The sequence below is a fragment of the Oncorhynchus nerka genome, linkage group LG13 (assembly GCF_034236695.1).
Source record: "Oncorhynchus nerka isolate Pitt River linkage group LG13, Oner_Uvic_2.0, whole genome shotgun sequence".
In the NCBI taxonomy this organism is placed as follows: Eukaryota; Metazoa; Chordata; class Actinopteri; order Salmoniformes; family Salmonidae; genus Oncorhynchus; species Oncorhynchus nerka.
Genome location: NC_088408.1, coordinates 31,037,210 through 31,055,239, shown reverse-complemented (window position 1 = coordinate 31,055,239; position 18,030 = coordinate 31,037,210). Strand labels below are relative to the sequence as shown.

The 18,030-nt window shown below is 42.9% G+C and overlaps 1 protein-coding gene across 4 annotated transcripts in view; it reads right to left on the bottom strand.

Annotated features, from left to right (window-relative positions):
• Positions 1-18,030, bottom strand: part of LOC115139358 (CD2-associated protein-like) — a 116,302-nt gene that overhangs the window by 38,639 nt on the left and 59,633 nt on the right. For all 4 annotated transcript variants that reach the window (XM_029676632.2, XM_029676633.2, XM_029676635.2 and 1 more), the window contains 7 exons: positions 17,174-17,274; positions 12,759-12,879; positions 12,337-12,521; positions 9,080-9,167; positions 8,606-8,700; positions 7,244-7,342; positions 7,002-7,058 (listed from right to left, as the gene is read on the bottom strand). In XM_029676632.2, the coding sequence (XP_029532492.2) occupies positions 7,002-7,058; positions 7,244-7,342; positions 8,606-8,700; positions 9,080-9,167; positions 12,337-12,521; positions 12,759-12,879; positions 17,174-17,274 (746 nt within the window). The remainder of the gene's footprint in view (positions 1-7,001; positions 7,059-7,243; positions 7,343-8,605; positions 8,701-9,079; positions 9,168-12,336; positions 12,522-12,758; positions 12,880-17,173; positions 17,275-18,030) is intronic.

Below are 18,030 nucleotides of genomic sequence, written 5' to 3'. Positions count from 1 at the left end.
TGGGTCAATACAGTAGCCCTCAGTTTAAACATCAGACTCCCAGCAGACACACCATGATGGCCAACAAGTACAGAGAGAAAGAGCACTTTCCTGCCCCACTGAATTGGGTTCAACATTCAGGGAATATGTTAATAAGTACAGTACGTAGTAAGGTAACAAGTCAACCATTTTTCCGAAAGAAAAGCAACCCCGAATACCTTGTGACAGGCCAACAAGGCTGATGAAAAACAACCCAGAATTAATTTGAATTGGCCACACCTCAAGGGACGCAGAATTGGAATTACATTTGAATTGAAGGAAGAAGAAATGAATTCAAACCAATTCAACTAAGACATGAAACACGAGTCTCATTCTTTTGACTAATAATTTATCAAAAGGATATACCACTTATTAATGTAAAGAATACACATACCATTTCAAATATTAGTTTGATTAGAACTCAGATGTCAAACCAACAGTATTTTTTCTTTGTCATGAGATATTAGCTTGTTCCATTCCATACTAGTGTTTGATCTATGTATTCTGTATCACGGCCTGGTATGGCAACCCCTACTATATGCACATCACTACTTAAGTTACCTTGTACCCCTGCACAACGACTTGGTACTGGTACACCCTGTATATAGCCATGTTATTTTTTATTCGTTATTTACTCCTTGTGTCAAATCACCCCCTTCCCTTTGTCCCTCCATTTGGACGTTCACACACGCTTCCGCCATATGCACAGGTGTCCCAAAGCTGAGGGAGTGAAAGGGTGAAGGGCCTAATTAATCCCTTCGATAACAACTTTGACCGAGTCGGCTACACTGCAGGATTCAGAGCAAAGTGGTATCCCATAACACACTGCATCTTTTTTTAAGCATCATTTTTACATTTCACACAAAATAGTAGTCATCCCTAATTATGAGTCACCTGTATTTGTATGTGTCGGATTTCAAGGCTTGATACATGTAACATATGAAATACCTCCCAAATAATTATTTTAGCTGTTACTGGGGGGGGTTTATATCTACAGGGGAAATTTTCTCATTTTGAAGGTCATGCTTGTTTTATTATTTAAAAGTGGAACATGAATTGCATTATTCAAGTCATGAGTGTGTCCTGAAATTGATTGGTTTATTTGATCCCTTGCCACCCTTGAAGTCACCGTCTGAGTTCCATCAGCATCATGTGACAACGGAGCGCCCTCCAAGCGAGTTGGTAGGGGCAAGGGTGTGGTTTGTGAACACCGAAAAACAGTATGCCTAGGGTTAATTGTTTGTTCAAGGGGACACAATGTTTTCATGTTTTTTTAAGCGCGCAACTAAATTCAATTATTTTGGGGCAATTGCTCAGATGAATTTCACATTTAACAAAGAAGAAAGGCAGGGTCTGTTCAACAATTGTTTGTTGCTCCAGAGAATGACTGCCCTTTGCTGTAACCATTACAACAATGTTTGGATGATTTTGGTCTTCATCCGTTTCTTTAAATTGTTTCCAATTCATGGTAATATTTCTGACGGAATATTTGTAATACATTTGAACATGCTTCGACTTTAGTCGACCTGATATCATTCCAATTGAAACACAGGGCTTCCTTACTGTAAAGTCATGTGCCAGAGATTCCGATGTCACGGCAGCTGTTCCAGGGATCCAGCCTGAGCAATGCACTGGGCCGAATCACTGATATACAAATTACCTTACTCCTTAGATAGCAAGATTAAGGAATCTGCACAGCGTCTTGCTCAGGCCCATCAGTGTGTCAGAGACTAGAGGGCTGAGGAAGAGTGATGCCAGGCATCAAATGCGGAGGCCAGAGCATGAGTCAGAAGAGAAGCACATGCTCCAAATGAACACAACACGCAATTATTACACTGATCTTAATCTTGCTCATCTTAAAATGTGCTTTAATGTTTGTCCTATGGAATTACATTAAGTCCTTAATAGATGATGCCAATCAGTAAGACACTGCAGTAACACTGACAGCTTCTAGACAATAAGTGTGTGCTTTTTTATTCATAGCCTTTCCACAAGCCCAATGAGATCATTCTATTAAAGTGTGATTACAACTTTCATGGCAACTTTCCATGTTAAGGCTATACCTGAGAATTATTTGCAGACAAACTGTGGTAGTCAAAAGGGAACTAGCAATCTTTATCAACAGCATCAGTGTGCCACCTATGAGTGGTGAATTAGGAGGTTTAAAACTCAGTCTTTCTCCTGTAAGTAAACGTCATGCAGTGATAATAGGATGGATACTGCAACATTTCAGATTGATAATGCTCCTTGCCAGCACCACAAAAGATGCATACCGGGATATGTATGCTGTAACAATCCACACTGGGAGTTTATACCATGCTGGCAAAAACTATTTAGAAAGAGAGAGAGATGGAGAGAAAGAAAACAAGAATGAAAACAGAGGAAGAGAGAGAGAGAGAGAGCGCGAAAGAGACTGGCCTGGTAACCTCTTAATGGAGATCTGTTTATGGCTGCCCTCTACTGAGCATCTAGCAGAGCTGAGAACATCCCTCCCTCTCATGAACATTTGACCAGCGTGTGTTTCTCAACTGTCACATGAGCCAGTGCTCATCACATTCCCTCTGCCTAGGCCAGGGCCTTAAACAAAGGGCAACATTGAGCTAATTTATGGAGTAAAAAGTCTCAACGCTCTGGGCCAGAAGACTGTGCTCCACCACTGCTTCACCCATTGACCTACATTTTTTTTTAACCTTTATCTAACTAGGCAAGTCAGTTAAGAACAAATTCTTATTTTCAATGATGGCCTAGGAACAGTGGGTTAACCGCCTTGTTCAGGGGCAGAACAACAGTTTAGTAAGCTTGTCAGCTCGGGGGTTTGAAATTGCAACCTTTCTAGTCCAACGAGCAGTGTGTTCTCTCCACAGGGCCATGACACGACACAACGACAGGCACTGTGTGGGCCGGTGAGGCAACAACGGGCAGGACTCTTAGTTCAAGTACCAGGAACTTTACTTACGATTAAAAATGATCTTCTCCGAAATTCAACTTTAACAAATGACTATTTAGCTGGAGGATACTTTTTGACCAGAAGGAATTGATAGTGTACAATTCTCTTTGAACAGAACAGCTGTGAGCAATGTTTCCTCTAAGCTGTGCGCGTGCTGGGGGCGCAGCTTCCCCAGGACTGCCGCGCAGATGAAATACCAGCCCGCAAAGAGATGCACGAGATTGAACAACTTTAGTATGCCCTGTTAGTTTACATAATCAACGCGTCCCTCTATTGTGGGAATTGTGATCAAATCAACATATTGTCCACCTTTCAATGCAACATACCGAAACAAATTTAACAAGACTGTCTGTGATTTTGATTAACATTTAACATTTAAGTCATATAGCAGACGCTCTTATCCAGAGCGACTTACAAATTGGTGCATTCACCTTATGACATCCAGTGGAACAGTAGTGCATCTAAATATTTTAAGGGGGGGAGGGGGGGGGGGAGAGGGATTACTTTATCCTATCCTAGGTATTCCTTAAAGAGGTGGGGTTTCAGGTGTCTCCGGAAGGTGGTGATTGACTCCGCTGTCCTGGCGGATGTAGGCAGAGCGCATCGTCTGATGATTCTATTGACAGCACAACGCATGTAACCACGTGTGCACATTTATTCATATTCTTTGCTGGTTATTAGCCCAGTTACAGATCATTTCTGGTCTGCAATGGGGTGTGATTGCTTCCTACAACAGCACAAAAACGTGTACATTTCTAGCCATCCTTGAAAATCGAGTCAGATAGAGCTTTTTTATGTCTTAAAGGGGCAGTGTTGAATTTTGAGACATGCTTGAATAATAGGCAGAGGGTCTGATTCGCTATAATAATGGTATGGGGATAATAATACATTTTATTTTATAAAGTGTTTTTTTGTCAAATCTCATTGAACGTAGGCTACATTGAACAACACACATGGGTTACTACTGTAGGCTGTATCATAGAAACGTTATAATATGCATTTTCTCCATTGTTTTTGATGATATGTCATTCTGGTAGACCTATCAGGAATGCAGGCAAAAAAATACATATATATATTTTCTGGGAGCTCAGTTGTCTCAACTTCCTGTTGAGAGTTAGAATAGTAAAATATACAACGTGCAATTTCAACATTTGGTTTTGCATAATAATCTCTCTCAATTAGCCATGTCAACTAATTTTTTTGGGGGGTAAATTAGTCTAGCTATCTAAACTTGTAGTAATAATGGTTGAACTATCGACCGGGGGCCCCCAATGATTTTGTTAGGCCATCTCACTCCGAAATCATATTAAAAACTGCAAACATTTCTTCCACACCGTATGACAATTTGTAGAGTTGCAGGAAATTACCTGTAAAACTGAAGAAAAAAATGCTCCACCCCATGGCAAAATTATTAGAAATGCATGAAATTAGTTATAAAATTAATAAATCTTTTACATCAAACTTGTTTTCTGGATTCCCCATGGCAAAATGTGTAGAGGACGGCCGCTAAAATGTTTTGCTTGCAAGGCCCCTCAACAAAATGTAACTTAGGGCCCCCAAAAGGCTAGGTCTCTGACTGCATGTGTGGGTATGGCTATGGGTACGCAGACCTGCAAGCCACTGCGGCCCCTCGTGTTAAGTTCAGTTTTTCTGTGGCCCACACCCCTATCAACAAGCAGCATACCACCCTGCATCCCACTGCTGGCTTTCCTCTTGAATCCAAGCAGGGTTGTCTTGGTTGGTCCCTGGATAGGAGACCAGATGCTGCTGGAAGTGGTGTTGGAGGGCCAGTAGGAGGCACCATTTCCTCTGGTCTAAAAAAAATATACAAATGTCCCAGGGCAGTGATTGTGGACATTGCCCTGTGTAGGGTGCCGTCTTTCGGATGGGATGTTATATGGGTGTCCTGACTCTCTGTGGTCACTAAAGATCCCATGGCATTTATCCTAAGAGTAGGGGTGTTAACCCCAGGGTCCTGGCTAAATTCCCAATCTGGCCTTCATACCACCATGGTCACCTAATCATCCCCAGTTTACAGTTGGCTCATTCATCCCCCTCCTCTCCCCTGTAAGTATTCCCCAGGTTGTTGCTGTAAATGAGAATGTGTTTTCAGTCAACTTACTTGGTTAAATCAATTAAAAAGTTAGACAAAATGTGCTCAGTGCCAAAACATTTTTGAAGGAACATTTGCTGTGAGGGGTCTTAGCTAAAGATACGATTAAAACTGTGAGAGCTCAGTAACTACAGTTGAAGTCGGAAGTTTATAATACAGTTAAGTTGGAGTCATTAAAACTAGTTTTTCAACCACTCAACAAATTTCTTGTTGACAAACTATAGTTTTGGCAAGTCGGTTAGGACATCTACTTTGTGCATGACAAGTAATTTTTCCAACAATTGTTTACAGACAGATTTTTTCACTTATAATTCACTGTATCACAATTCCAGTGGGTCAGAAGTTTACATTAAGTTGACCGTGCCTTTAAACAGCTTGGAAAATTCCAGAAAATTATGTCATTGGCTACTTGACATCATTTGAGTCAATTGGAGGTGTACCTGTGGATGTATTTCAAGGCCTACCTTCAAACGCAGTGCCTCTTTGCTTGACATCATGGGGAAATCAAAAGAAATCCACCAAGACCTCAGAAAAAAAAAATGGTAGACCCCCAAAGTCTGGTTCATCCCTGTGAGCAATTTCCAAACGCCTGAAGTATAAAGTATAAACACCACGGGACCCTACAGCCGTCATACCGCTCAGGAAGGAGACGCGATCTGTCTCCTAGAGATGAACGTACTTTGGTGTGAAAAGTGCAAATCAATTCCAGAACAGCAGCAAATGACCTTGTGAAGATGCTGGAGGAAACAGGTACAAAAGTATCGATATCCACAGTAAAACGAGTCCTATATCGACATAACCTGAAAGGCCACTCAGCAAGGAAGAAGCCACTGCTCCAAAATCGCCATACAAATGCCAGACCTACGGTTTGCAACTGCACATGGGGACAAAGATTGTATTTTTTGGAGAAATGTCCTCTGGTCTGATGAAACAAAAATAGAACTGTTTGGCCATAATGACCATCATTATGTTTGGAGGAAAAAGGGGAAGTTTACAAGCCGAAGAACACCATCCCAACCGTGAAGCACGGGGGTGGCAGCATCATGTTGTCGGGTTGCTTTGCTGCAGGAGGGACTGGTGCACTTCACAAAATAGATGGCATCATGAGGGAGTAAACTTATGTGGATATATTGAAGCAACATCTCAAGACATCAGTCAGGAAGAAGCTTGGTCGCAAATGGGTCTTCCAAATGGACAATGACCCCAAGCATACTTCCAAATAATGGTTTAAGGACAACAAAGTCAAGGTTTTGGAGTGGCCATCACAAAGCCCTGACCTCAATCCTATAGAAAATTTGTGGGCAGAACTGAAAAAGTGTGTGTGAGCAAAGAGGCCTACAAACCTGACTCAGTTACACCAGCTCTATCGGGAGGAATGGGCCAAAATTCACCCAACTTCGTGTGGGAAGCTTGTGGAAGGCTACCTGAAACGTTTGACCCAAGTAAAAAAAATTAAAGGCAATGCTACCAAATGCTAATTGAGTGTATGTAAACTTCTGACCCACTGGCAATGTGATGAAATAAATAAAAGCTGAAATAAATCATTCTCTCTACTATTATTCTGACATTTCACATTATTAAAATAAAGTGGTGATCTCAACTGACCTACGACAGGGAATTTTTACTAGGATTAAATGTCAGGAATTGTGAAAAACTTAGTTTAAATGTATTTGGCTAAGGTGTATGTAAACTTCAGACTTATGTATGAATATTTAGAGAAAGCATACTTTTCAGTATAAAGTGAGTGATGACTTAGAGCCCCCTGACAAAGACCACACATTATGGTGGATCCAATATCAGGAGATTATTCCCAGGATACCACTCTCATCATAACTGTGTTTTATATCAATGGAAGAGGCCCATATGAATTCTGTGAACATACACCATGTACTCTAACACAAGCATGTGGACAGCCCAGCGTACCTCTTCTGCTTCCTGCTTGGGAGACAGTTTGACTGATCCTCTTGATGTGGGAGCTGGCTGCAACATGAAGACAGTTTTTAATTAAAAAAATAACTAAACATGTATGATCATGATGAAGACAGTTTTTATAACTAAACATATATGATCATACGTCAAATGACTGACTTCACACACATACTAGGGGACAAAAAGGCAACTAGGGAACACATGGGTTCTGGCGTTCACTACCACTTTTATCTTACCTCTTTGTCTTCATCTGACATAACAGCCACAAAGTTGTCAGGAAAGACACCCTCTTTACCTCCGATCTCCCCTCTCCACCACCCCGGCTCCCCAGTGTCCTGAAACATAACAAGAACTTTATTGGTGAAGCACTTCTCAAACATTACGATGAAAAGGCTAAGACACAAGCACAGAACATCATAATATAGACCGTTAGGAGATGGGAGTCTGAGAAACATTCTAAAATGTCTGCATCAGGCCATTTTGTAATCAAAATAAATTCTCCCATCTCCTCTGAATAAACAATTATTATTTTCATTCAATATAAATCAGCCTCACTTCATGTTAGATGCAGTGTTCACATATGCAGCGTTTACTGGGAATGCAGTCTCCGCGAACGAAGAAACATTGCCTTTAGATTTCAAATCAAGTTGAATGCAGCCCTTGAACATCAATCTGCTTAATGGACACTAGATGGCGCTTAAACATCTTGATTTACCCACAGCGAAACACGATCTTTCATAATGTGTCTGCCTTAAATAACAAACCATGATTCGAGAGACACATCATCTCTTAATGGTAACTCAGCCTCTCCAGACGGACTAGCACTATGTCTTGACCGCGTTCCCAGCATTAATGCTTTTCTTCAGGGTGTGAAATTCAAGTCCCCAGTCTCTGGCCAACATCAAGGGAAGCTAACTGCCGTAGATCATCTACTTGCTATGACGACGGCTTCCTCTCATCCTACTGCTTCCAAAACAAAGCAGGGTGCTCGTTGGTGATCAGCGTTGTGTTTAGAGGGCTTTTTGAAATGGAGAGGTACTATCTGAACTGGTCCAATAAGAGGATAACTAGTTTTCTTTTTCTAAACGTCGTCGTGCCGACAAACTACCCAGGTCTACCTAAATCCACAATACAAAGCATTAGGACTAAATACTCAAATCTGTCCCTGGGGTCCTGGTCCAGTCCTTGCTCACAACATTCACCTAGGCCACTAGGGAAGAATAGATAGGCAGGGTTAGAGAGTGTGCAGTAAGATGGATGACTATACCTGGGTCTGGTCTGGGGGTGAGATTAACACACTGAGGCGACCACGGTCTGTGAAGGACCATGTTGACCAGGACCAAATAGATAATGCCCGGTGTTAAAATGTGGCACCATTTGCCAGGCTTATAGTGTAGACTCATGGCTGGAAATATAGATCCTCTATCTAATTACCTCTCTCCCTTACAAGAGGGACAGTCATGTAGTCTGTTTGAAAACTGTTTTGACTAGCAAACGGAGACTGTTGAAGTAGTAGCAGTAGTAGTAGCTTTAAGCTCCTCCACTGAGTATAGGCTAGGGCCACGGGCTTGTTGCTGGTCAGTGTGGCTTTTACTTACCTTACTCAATATTTGTATTACATCGCCATCTTTCAGTGTCAGCTCGTCTTCGTTTGTGGACTCAAAAGCAAAGGTGGCCTTGCAGTATTCTTTTACTGAGGAAGGAGTTACAACACTCTACATTTCTCAAGAAGTCATTGACAAACAAACCACACACACAGAATACATGAACACATGTTAAGTAAATGATGTGATATGTTTTTTCCTAGTGATACCATTCCCATTGGCTAATACTAACCCTGAAATTGGCCTTAAAAGTTGAACACTTAGCTAGGTAGCAACTGTGTGATTGTAGTTACACATTCCCTCACAATATAAACCTACCCTCAATGCAAGAACAAATCACAATAAAACACTATACATGTTGTGTTATCATGATCAAGTGTAATGTCTGAGAACGCAACACTATATTACATTTTGAATAGAACAGTCACTTCTAATCATAAACACTGGGACATTTACCCTCTCTCTTACCTTTTGCTTTGCTGTCCCCCTCTGCTTTCTGTGAATCTGTCGTGTTGGAATGGGCGGGCTTTGCGGCAGATGGTAATGATGGGATTGGCTAAAATGAAGCAAACCACAGATGGATTTACTGACATGATTGGATGCACAGCACAATGCCCAGATGGTCTCCACCAGATCCCTGACCGGAATGAACACAGAGCCATCAGCGGACTCACTGATTGGTCAACAGACAGTGTGTCAGTCAGCGTGCAGGTCAGTGTTTGTGAAGAGATGCCAGTCTACTACAGACTATGTCACATGGGTTAAGAGTTACGCTAAAACATATACTAACATCAGAAAGCTTGGGATGGGAAAGAGTCGACATGGAACAGCCTTAGTTACGGCGCGAGCAGACAGACAAGTGGTAGAGCCAGGCAGGCCTACGGTAGTCTGTTGTGTCTCGGATGAAAGGAATTGAGAGCAACAAGCTGTTGAGTCACGAGGGGAGAGAGAGAGCAGAGAGAGATGCATCTACTGATGGAGTGTGTGTGAACGACAGCGTAATGGAATATGCCATCTTGTAAGCTGTGGGACGAAGACTGAACCAACGCTGCCATGACAAAGGAGGGGGGGGGGGGGGGGGGGAGAGAAGAGTTTCAGAGGGGTTAAATGGATGCTGTAATCGACAGTGTGCTATTAGCAGGGCTATTAATGCAAATAAAAAAATCTAACATTAATTTGGATGTGCAGCTGCAGTTTGTCTGTAAACACACCGAAATATCTCCTTCAGAAACACATCTCACCCAGAAACACACTGAAATACTATACATGAGCAAAAGTATGTGGACACCAACTCTTTGAACATCTCATTAAAAAATCATGGGCATTAAAATATGGAGTTGGTCTCTCCTTTGCTGCCATAAACAGCCTCCACTATTCTGGGAAGGCTTTCCTCTGCGGGGACTTGCTTCCATTTCAGCCACAAGAGCATTAGTGAGGTTGGGCACTGATGTTGAGCGATTAGGCCTGGCTTACAGTCGGCGTTCCAATTAATCTCAAATGTGTTCGATGGAGTTGAGGTCAGGGCTCTGTGCAGGCCAGTCAAGTTCTTCCACGCCAATCTCAACAAACCTTTTCCATATGGAGTTCGCTTTGCGCACAGGGTTATTGTCATGCAGAAACAGAAAAGGGCCTTCCCAAACTGTTTCCACAAAGAAGCACAGAAGCGTCTACAATGTTATTGTATGCTGAAGCATTAATATTTCCTTTCACTGGAACTAAGGGCCCAGACTAGCCCAAACCATGAAAAACAACCCCAGGCCATTATTCCTCCTCCACCAAACTTTACACTTGGCACTATGCATTGGGGCAGGTAGCGTTGTCCTGACATCCGTCAAACCAAGATTAATCCGTAGGATTGCCAGATGGTGAAGCATGATTCATCACTCCAGAGAACGCGTTTCCACTGCTCCAGAGTCCAATGGCGGTGAGCTTTACACCACTCCAGCCGACACTTGGCATTGCTCCTGGTGATCTTAGGCTTGTGTGTGGCTGCTCGGCCATGGAAACCCATTTCATGAAGCTCCAGACGAACAGTTATTGTGCTGACGTTGCTTCCAGAGGCAGTTTGGAACTCGGAAGTGAGTGTTGCAACCGAGGACAGAAGATTTTTTACGCGCTACGTTCTTCAGCACTTGGGTGTCCCATTCTGTGAGCTTATGTGGCCTACCACTTCGCGGATGAGCCATTGTTGCTCCTAGATGTTTCCACTCCACAATAACAGCACATACAGTTGACCGGGGCAGCTCTAGCAGGGCAGAAATTTGACTAACTGACTTGTCGGAAAGGTGGCATCTTATGACGGTGCCACTTGAAAGTCAGAGCTCTTCAGTAAGGTCATTCTACTGCCAATGTTTGTCTATGGAGATTGCATGGCGGTGTGCTTGATTTTATACACCTGTCAGCAATGTGTGTGGCTGAAATAGCCGAATCCACTAATTTGAAGGGGTGTCCACATACTTTTGTATATATAGTCTATCTCCCTTAGAAACACACAGAAATATCTCATTCAGAAATTTCTTCCACAGAAACACTGAAATACCTACCATAGAGACACACTGAAACATCTACCTCAGATATGACGCCAGGAAACTAGGTCAGTCAGAGGGAGCAGGGAAACTGCCTGCCTGCCACCGAAACAATTAGCGAACAAAACAAAGCTGAAGAGAGGGAAAGGTTGACAAAGTAAGTCAACCCACACTACACTGCGCCACCTCTCCCAGGACTGAAACACTCAGGGGATTCCAAAAGGCCAGCGACACCTATGAATACTCCTTCACGCAACACTAAACAATACTGACTGTGTGACGGTGGCTGAACTCCGAATGTTAGCTAATGTAAAACAAGAAACCAATATTATCCCATGTAAAATTATTTTGTACACCAGCACTGATGTCAATGCAATCCATTTCTGACTTTTGTGATATGACTCTCTGTATCAACATGCTAACCATAAACAGTGGTGTAAAGTACTTAAGTAAAAATACTTTGAAGAACTACCTAAAGTAGTTATTTTTGGTATATGTACTTCACTTTTTTATTTTTTAAAAACTTTTACTTCATTACATTTCTAAAGAAAATGTACTTTTAACTCCATACACATCCATTTTCCCTGACACCCAAAAGAAGAGAGGAAAATGGTCCAATTCACGCACTTATCAAGAGAACATCCCTGGTCATCCCTACTATCTGATCTGGCAGATTGACTAAACACAAATGCTTTGTTTGTAAATTATGAGTGGAGTGAGCCCCTGGCTATCCGTAAATTTAAAAAATAAAAATTGTGCCGTCTGGTTTGTTTAATATAAGGAATTTATAATGATTTATACTTTATCAATTTTATTGACTTTGATACTTAACTATATTTAAAACCAAATACCTTTACTCAAAGAGTATTTTACTGGGTGACTTCCACTTCTACTTGAGTCATTTTCTATTAAGGCATCTTTACTTTTACTCAAGTATGACAATTGGGTACTTTTTCCCCACCACTGATCATAAACATTCCTTACTCGTATTATACTTATTATGTAACATATGACAGTTGGAAGCTTTTTGGAATTTAAAAAGCATGCCCATCTTCCTCTCAATTGTGAATTAGTTCTCAGAGGACTTTGGCCTATTTTAAGGGGAAGTATTTAAGCCTTATCGGGACCTGTTGAGGTCCATGACACCCTGTAAGTGAGTTCTCAGACAGGCATCTCTCAGTCCTGGCTCAGCTCACTTACTTTGTCTTTCTTCTCTTCTCCCTCTGAGCTGGGCAGGCGGACCTTCAGCTTGACTGAACCTTCCCTGAAGATGTCCCCGAAGCCCACCCCCCGGATCTTCTTGGGCTGGGCGATCACTCCGTTGCCTGGAGAGGGGTGGATGGGGGGGGGGGTGGGGAGAAGCAGAGCTTCTTTACCGCTAACGTCTGTGGGAAGGACACAATGTCAAATGTGAATGGAACAAAACAAAAACGTGCAGAAACACGTGCATGTGTATAGGCGCATGAGAAGAACACACACGCTCGCCCACATACACAAACAAAGACAGGCACTATAGCCTCTTACCTAGACACAATAATACAAACAGAACCCTTTAGCAGCTCTAACTTGTTATGACATGCTCTGATTGAACATGAGTGACGCTCAGTTAGCTCCATTATTACCAGTTTCATCTGTTACGTCGTTCGCTTCTTCATCTTCGTTCGTCTCAATCTCTTTGACGAAGTTGGAGGGGAACAGTCCTGATTTTCCATTCATGGTTCCACTCCACCAGCCTTCCTCTACCTGGAACAACCAATCAGAACCCTCTGAATACCTGATGTACACATCTAATCACCTTAGAATAATATACCATATACATCACCAAGTTCCAACATTAGCCTATAGCCTAAGGTTAGTGCTGAGCGATTAGTGCTTTTTTTTTAGGTCGGTTTGGTTATATTTGTTTTGATTCTGTTTTTAAACATTCAATTCATTATGTATTATGTGGGTTAAATGCTGTAACACAGAATACAACAATGAAGAAAAGTCACATGATGGTAGTGACTGCCCATTACTGTTATTACGTATTAACCATCGTTTATTCACATGACTTATATTTCAGTTGTTGTGTATATTACATTTGTTTTATTTGATTACTTGTTTTATTTCATTCCAAGTCACCCATCTCAAATCAAATCAAATTTTATTTGTCACATACACATGGTTAGCAGATGTTAATGCGAGTGTAGCGAAATGCTTGTGCTTCTAGTTCCGACAATGCAGTGATAACCAACAAGTAATCTAACTAACAATTCCAAAACTACTGTCTTATACACAGTGTAAGGGGATAAAGAATATGTACATAAGGATATATGAATGAGTGATGGTACAGAGCAGCATACAGTAGATGGTATCGAGTACAGTATATACATATGAGATGAGTATGTAGACAAAGTAAACAAAGTGGCATAGTTAAAGTGGCTAGTGATACATGTATTACATAAGGATGCAGTCGATGATGTAGAGTACAGTATATACGTATGCATATGAGATGAATAATGTAGGGTAAGTAACATTATATAAGGTAGCATTGTTTAAAGTGGCTAGTGATATATTTACATCATTTCCCATCAATTCCCATTATTAAAGTGGCTGGAGTTGGATCAGTGTCAATGACAGTGTGTTGGCAGCAGCCACTCAATGTTAGTGGTGGCTGTTTAACAGTCTGATGGCCTTGAGATAGAAGCTGTTTTTCAGTCTCTCGGTCCCAGCTTTGATGCACCTGTACTGACCTCGCCTTCTGGATGATAGCGGGGTGAACAGGCAGTGGTTCGGGTGGTTGATGTCCTTGATGATCTTTATGGCCTTCCTGTAACATCGGGTGGTGTAGGTGTCCTGGAGGGCAGGTAGTTTGCCCCCGGTGATGCGTTGTGCAGACCTCACTACCCTCTGGAGAGCCTTACGGTTGAGGGCGGAGCAGTTGCCGTACCAGGCGGTGATACAGCCCGCCAGGATGCTCTCGATTGTGCATCTGTAGAAGTTTGTGAGTGCTTTTGGTGACAAGCCGAATATCTTCAGCCTCCTGAGGTTGAAGAGGCGCTGCTGCGCCTTCTTCACGATGCTGTCTGTGTGAGTGGACCAATTCAGTTTGTCTGTGATGTGTATGCCGAGGAACTTAAAACTTGCTACCCTCTCCACTACTGTTCCATCGATGTGGATAGGGGGGTGTTCCCTCTGCTGTTTCCTGAAGTCCACAATCATCTCCTTAGTTTTGTTGACGTTGAGTGTGAGGTTATTTTCCTGACACCACACTCCGAGGGCCCTCACCTCCTCCCTGTAGGCCGTCTCGTCGTTGTTGGTAATCAAGCCTACCACTGTTGTGTCGTCCGCAAACTTGATGATTGAGTTGGAGGCGTGCGTGGCCACGCAGTCGTGGGTGAACAGGGAGTACAGGAGAGGGCTCAGAACGCACCCTTGTGGGGCCCCGTGTTGAGGATCAGCGGGGAGGAGATGTTGTTGCCTACCCTCACCACCTGGGGGCGGCCCGTCAGGAAGTCCAGTACCCAGTTGCACAGGGCGGGGTCGAGACCCAGGGTCTCGAGCTTGATGACGAGCTTGGAGGGTACTATGGTGTTGAATGCCGAGCTGTAGTCGATGAACAGCATTCTCACATAGGTATTCCTCTTGTCCAGGTGGGTTAGGGCAGTGTGCAGTGTGGTTGAGATTGCATCGTCTGTGGACCTATTTGGGCGGTAAGCAAATTGGAGTGGGTCTAGGGTGTCAGGTAGGGTGGAGGTGATATGGTCCTTGACTAGTCTCTCAAAGCACTTCATGATGACGGAAGTGAGTGCTACGGGCGGTAGTCGTTTAGCTCAGTTACCTTAGCTTTCTTGGGAACAGGAACAATGGTGGCCCTCTTGAAGCATGTGGGAACAGCAGACTGGTATAGGGATTGATTGAATATGTCCGTAAACACACCGGCCAGCTGGTCTGCGCATGCTCTAAGGGCGCGGCTGGGGATGCCGTCTGGGCCTGCAGCCTTGCGAGGGTTAACACGTTTAAATGTCTTACTCACATCGGCTGCAGTGAAGGAGAGACCGCATGTTTTCGTTGCAGGCCGTGTCAGTGGCACTGTATTGTCCTCAAAGCGGGCAAAAAAGTTATTTAGTCTGCCTGGGAGCAAGACATCCTGGTCCGTGACTGGGCTGGGTTTCTTCTTGTAGTCCGTGATTGACTGTAGACCCTGCCACATGCCTCTTGTGTCTGAGCCGTTGAATTGAGATTCTACTTCTGTCTCTGTACTGACGCTTAGCTTGTTTAATAGCCTTGCGGAGGGAATAGCTGCACTGTTTGTATTCGGTCATGTTGCCAGACACCTTGCCCTGATTAAAAGCAGTGGTTCGCGCTTTCAGTTTCACGCGAATGCTGCCATCAATCCACGGTTTCTGGTTAGGGAATGTTTTTATCGTTGCTATGGGAACGACATCTTCAACGCACGTTCTAATGAACTCGCACACCGAATCAGCGTATTCGTCAATATTTTTATCTGACGCAATACGAAACATGTCCCAGTCCACGTGATGGAAGCAGTCTTGGAGTGTGGAGTCAGATTGGTCTGACCAGCGTTGGACAGACCTCAGCGTGGGAGCCTCTTGCTTAAGTTTCTTCCTGTAGGCAGGGATCAACAAAATGGAGTCGTGGTCAGCTTTTCCGAAAGGGGGGCGGGGCAGGGCCTTATATGCGTCGCGGAAGTTAGAGTAACAATGATCCAAGGTTTTACCACCCCTGGTTGCGCAATCGATATGCTGATAAAATTTAGGGAGTCTTGTTTTCAGATTAGCTTTGTTAAAATCCCCAGCTACAATGAATGCAGCCTCCGGATAAATGGTTTCCAGTTTGCAGAGCTGCTGGCTATGCTGTCTGTCAAAATCCCCTTTTTAGTAGTTCAAAGTAAATAAGGTATACTTTTATGACTGCTGAATACCAACTATCAATCACTTAGATCATGTATTTTCAGGTAGAGATACCTCACGAAGCAACTGCTCTCTATCCCCTCAGTGTTTTGCCCCACACAGACTGGGCAAGTAGGTGTGCAATAGTTTATGGTCATTGTAGTTAATTACCACGTTTTCTACGCTAAACTATGTAGAATATTGGCCTGTTGGAAACTACAACTCCCTACAGTTTTGGCTTGATGTTTGTTTATTTATTATTTCACCTTTATTTAACCAGGTAGGCAAGTTGAGAACAAGTTCTCATTTACAATTGCGACCTGGCCAAGATAAAGCAAAGCAGTTCGACACATACAACGACAGAGTTACACATGGAGTAAAACAAACATACAGTCAATAATACAGTAGAAACAAGTGTACATATGATGTGAGCAAATGAAGTGAGATATGGGAGGTAAAGGAAAAAAAGGCCATGGTGGCAAAGTAAATACAATATAGCAAGTAAAACACTGGAATGGTAGATTTGCAGTGGAAGAATGTGCAAAGTAGAGATAGAAATTTGTAAGTCGCTCTGGATAAGAGCGTCTGCTAAATGACTTAAATGTAAATGTAAATGTAGAAATAATGGGGTGCAAAGGAGCAAAATAAATAAATAAAATAAATACAGTAGGGAAAGAGGTAGTTGTTTGGGCTAAATTATAGGTGGGCTATGTACAGGTGCAGTAATCTGTGAGCTGCTCTGATGTAATTTATGTCTAGAGAAAACTGTGCATTGAGCTGACTAAAAAACTAAAATGGAATTAAGATAATTGAAAAGATCAATTAGTTGTCCAAAAAGCGGAACACAACAAAAATGTTGTTAATCGCTCAGCTCTACCCAAAGAACTATTAGCTGTGAGTTAGGATTTGCATCCAATGTAAATATGGTCATGTGTAAACACCATTAGGCTGTAAGTTGGTTACAGAAAGAGCATGGCAATTTCTCTTTCATTCTCCCATGCAATCCTAACCTCTACAACTTCAACAGACAAATCAACTCTAAACAGAAAAATGTGTCTGACACATTTAATAAAGCACAGGTAAGGTAACCCAATGCAGTCATTACGAGCAGCATATGGAAATGTGTAACGAAGCACTAGCCTCACCTCCTCATCGATGTCGATGGTATCCCCAATCTTCAGCTCGAGCTCATCCTCGTTCTGGGGCATGTAATCAAACAGCGCCTTGCACTGCCGCTTCTTAGACACTGCAACAACAACAACAGAAGACAGGAGCCTGAGAAGGCTGGGAACACCAGTTACACCAGTCCATTCGCTGCTCAATGGGTCGGCTAATGGCGTCAACATCCTGGAAGCGCGTGCACAGGTGTTTGTTTATGATGTGTTTACACACCCTGGTGTGCATGAGGGCAGTGTGGGAAGGGTGTCTGGATCCAGGAAGTGGAGGAGGAGAACACTCCTCTCCTGATAGGAGCACTATGGGACTTTTCAGCAAGGTGCTCCTGTGGCAGGACACGCCCCTCTGAACAAGCACAGCTGCACACAAGGGCTGTTGAGTCCCAATAATATCTCCTTTCTTCTGAAGGGTACACTCATTCACTTCTTCCCACAAATCTAAAAGCATTGGATTGGAGGAGGCATGGGCTAGTGGCAGTTTCCTGCAGAGACAAACGTGATTATCAGAAGTTCGTCATCTCCACTTTAATGCTGCATTTCAATAGGGACTTGACCTTCACTTGACCTTCATGTAACCCTGCTGCTGTTGACACATCAAGTCAATCAAGGTCTATTCACCAATGTCACACAAGAGAATGTGTGTATGCTATACAAAGGCTCAATGTGGAAGAAAAGCCTCCATGACTAGCAGACAGACATGCAAATACAGCAGCAGGGAATATAGGCTATATCCAGAATGCACCTACAATCCTTTTAATACATTTGACACAATTCAGAGGACAGACATTGATTTCCTTCCTCCCACAGTGTTGGGAAACATGAATTGA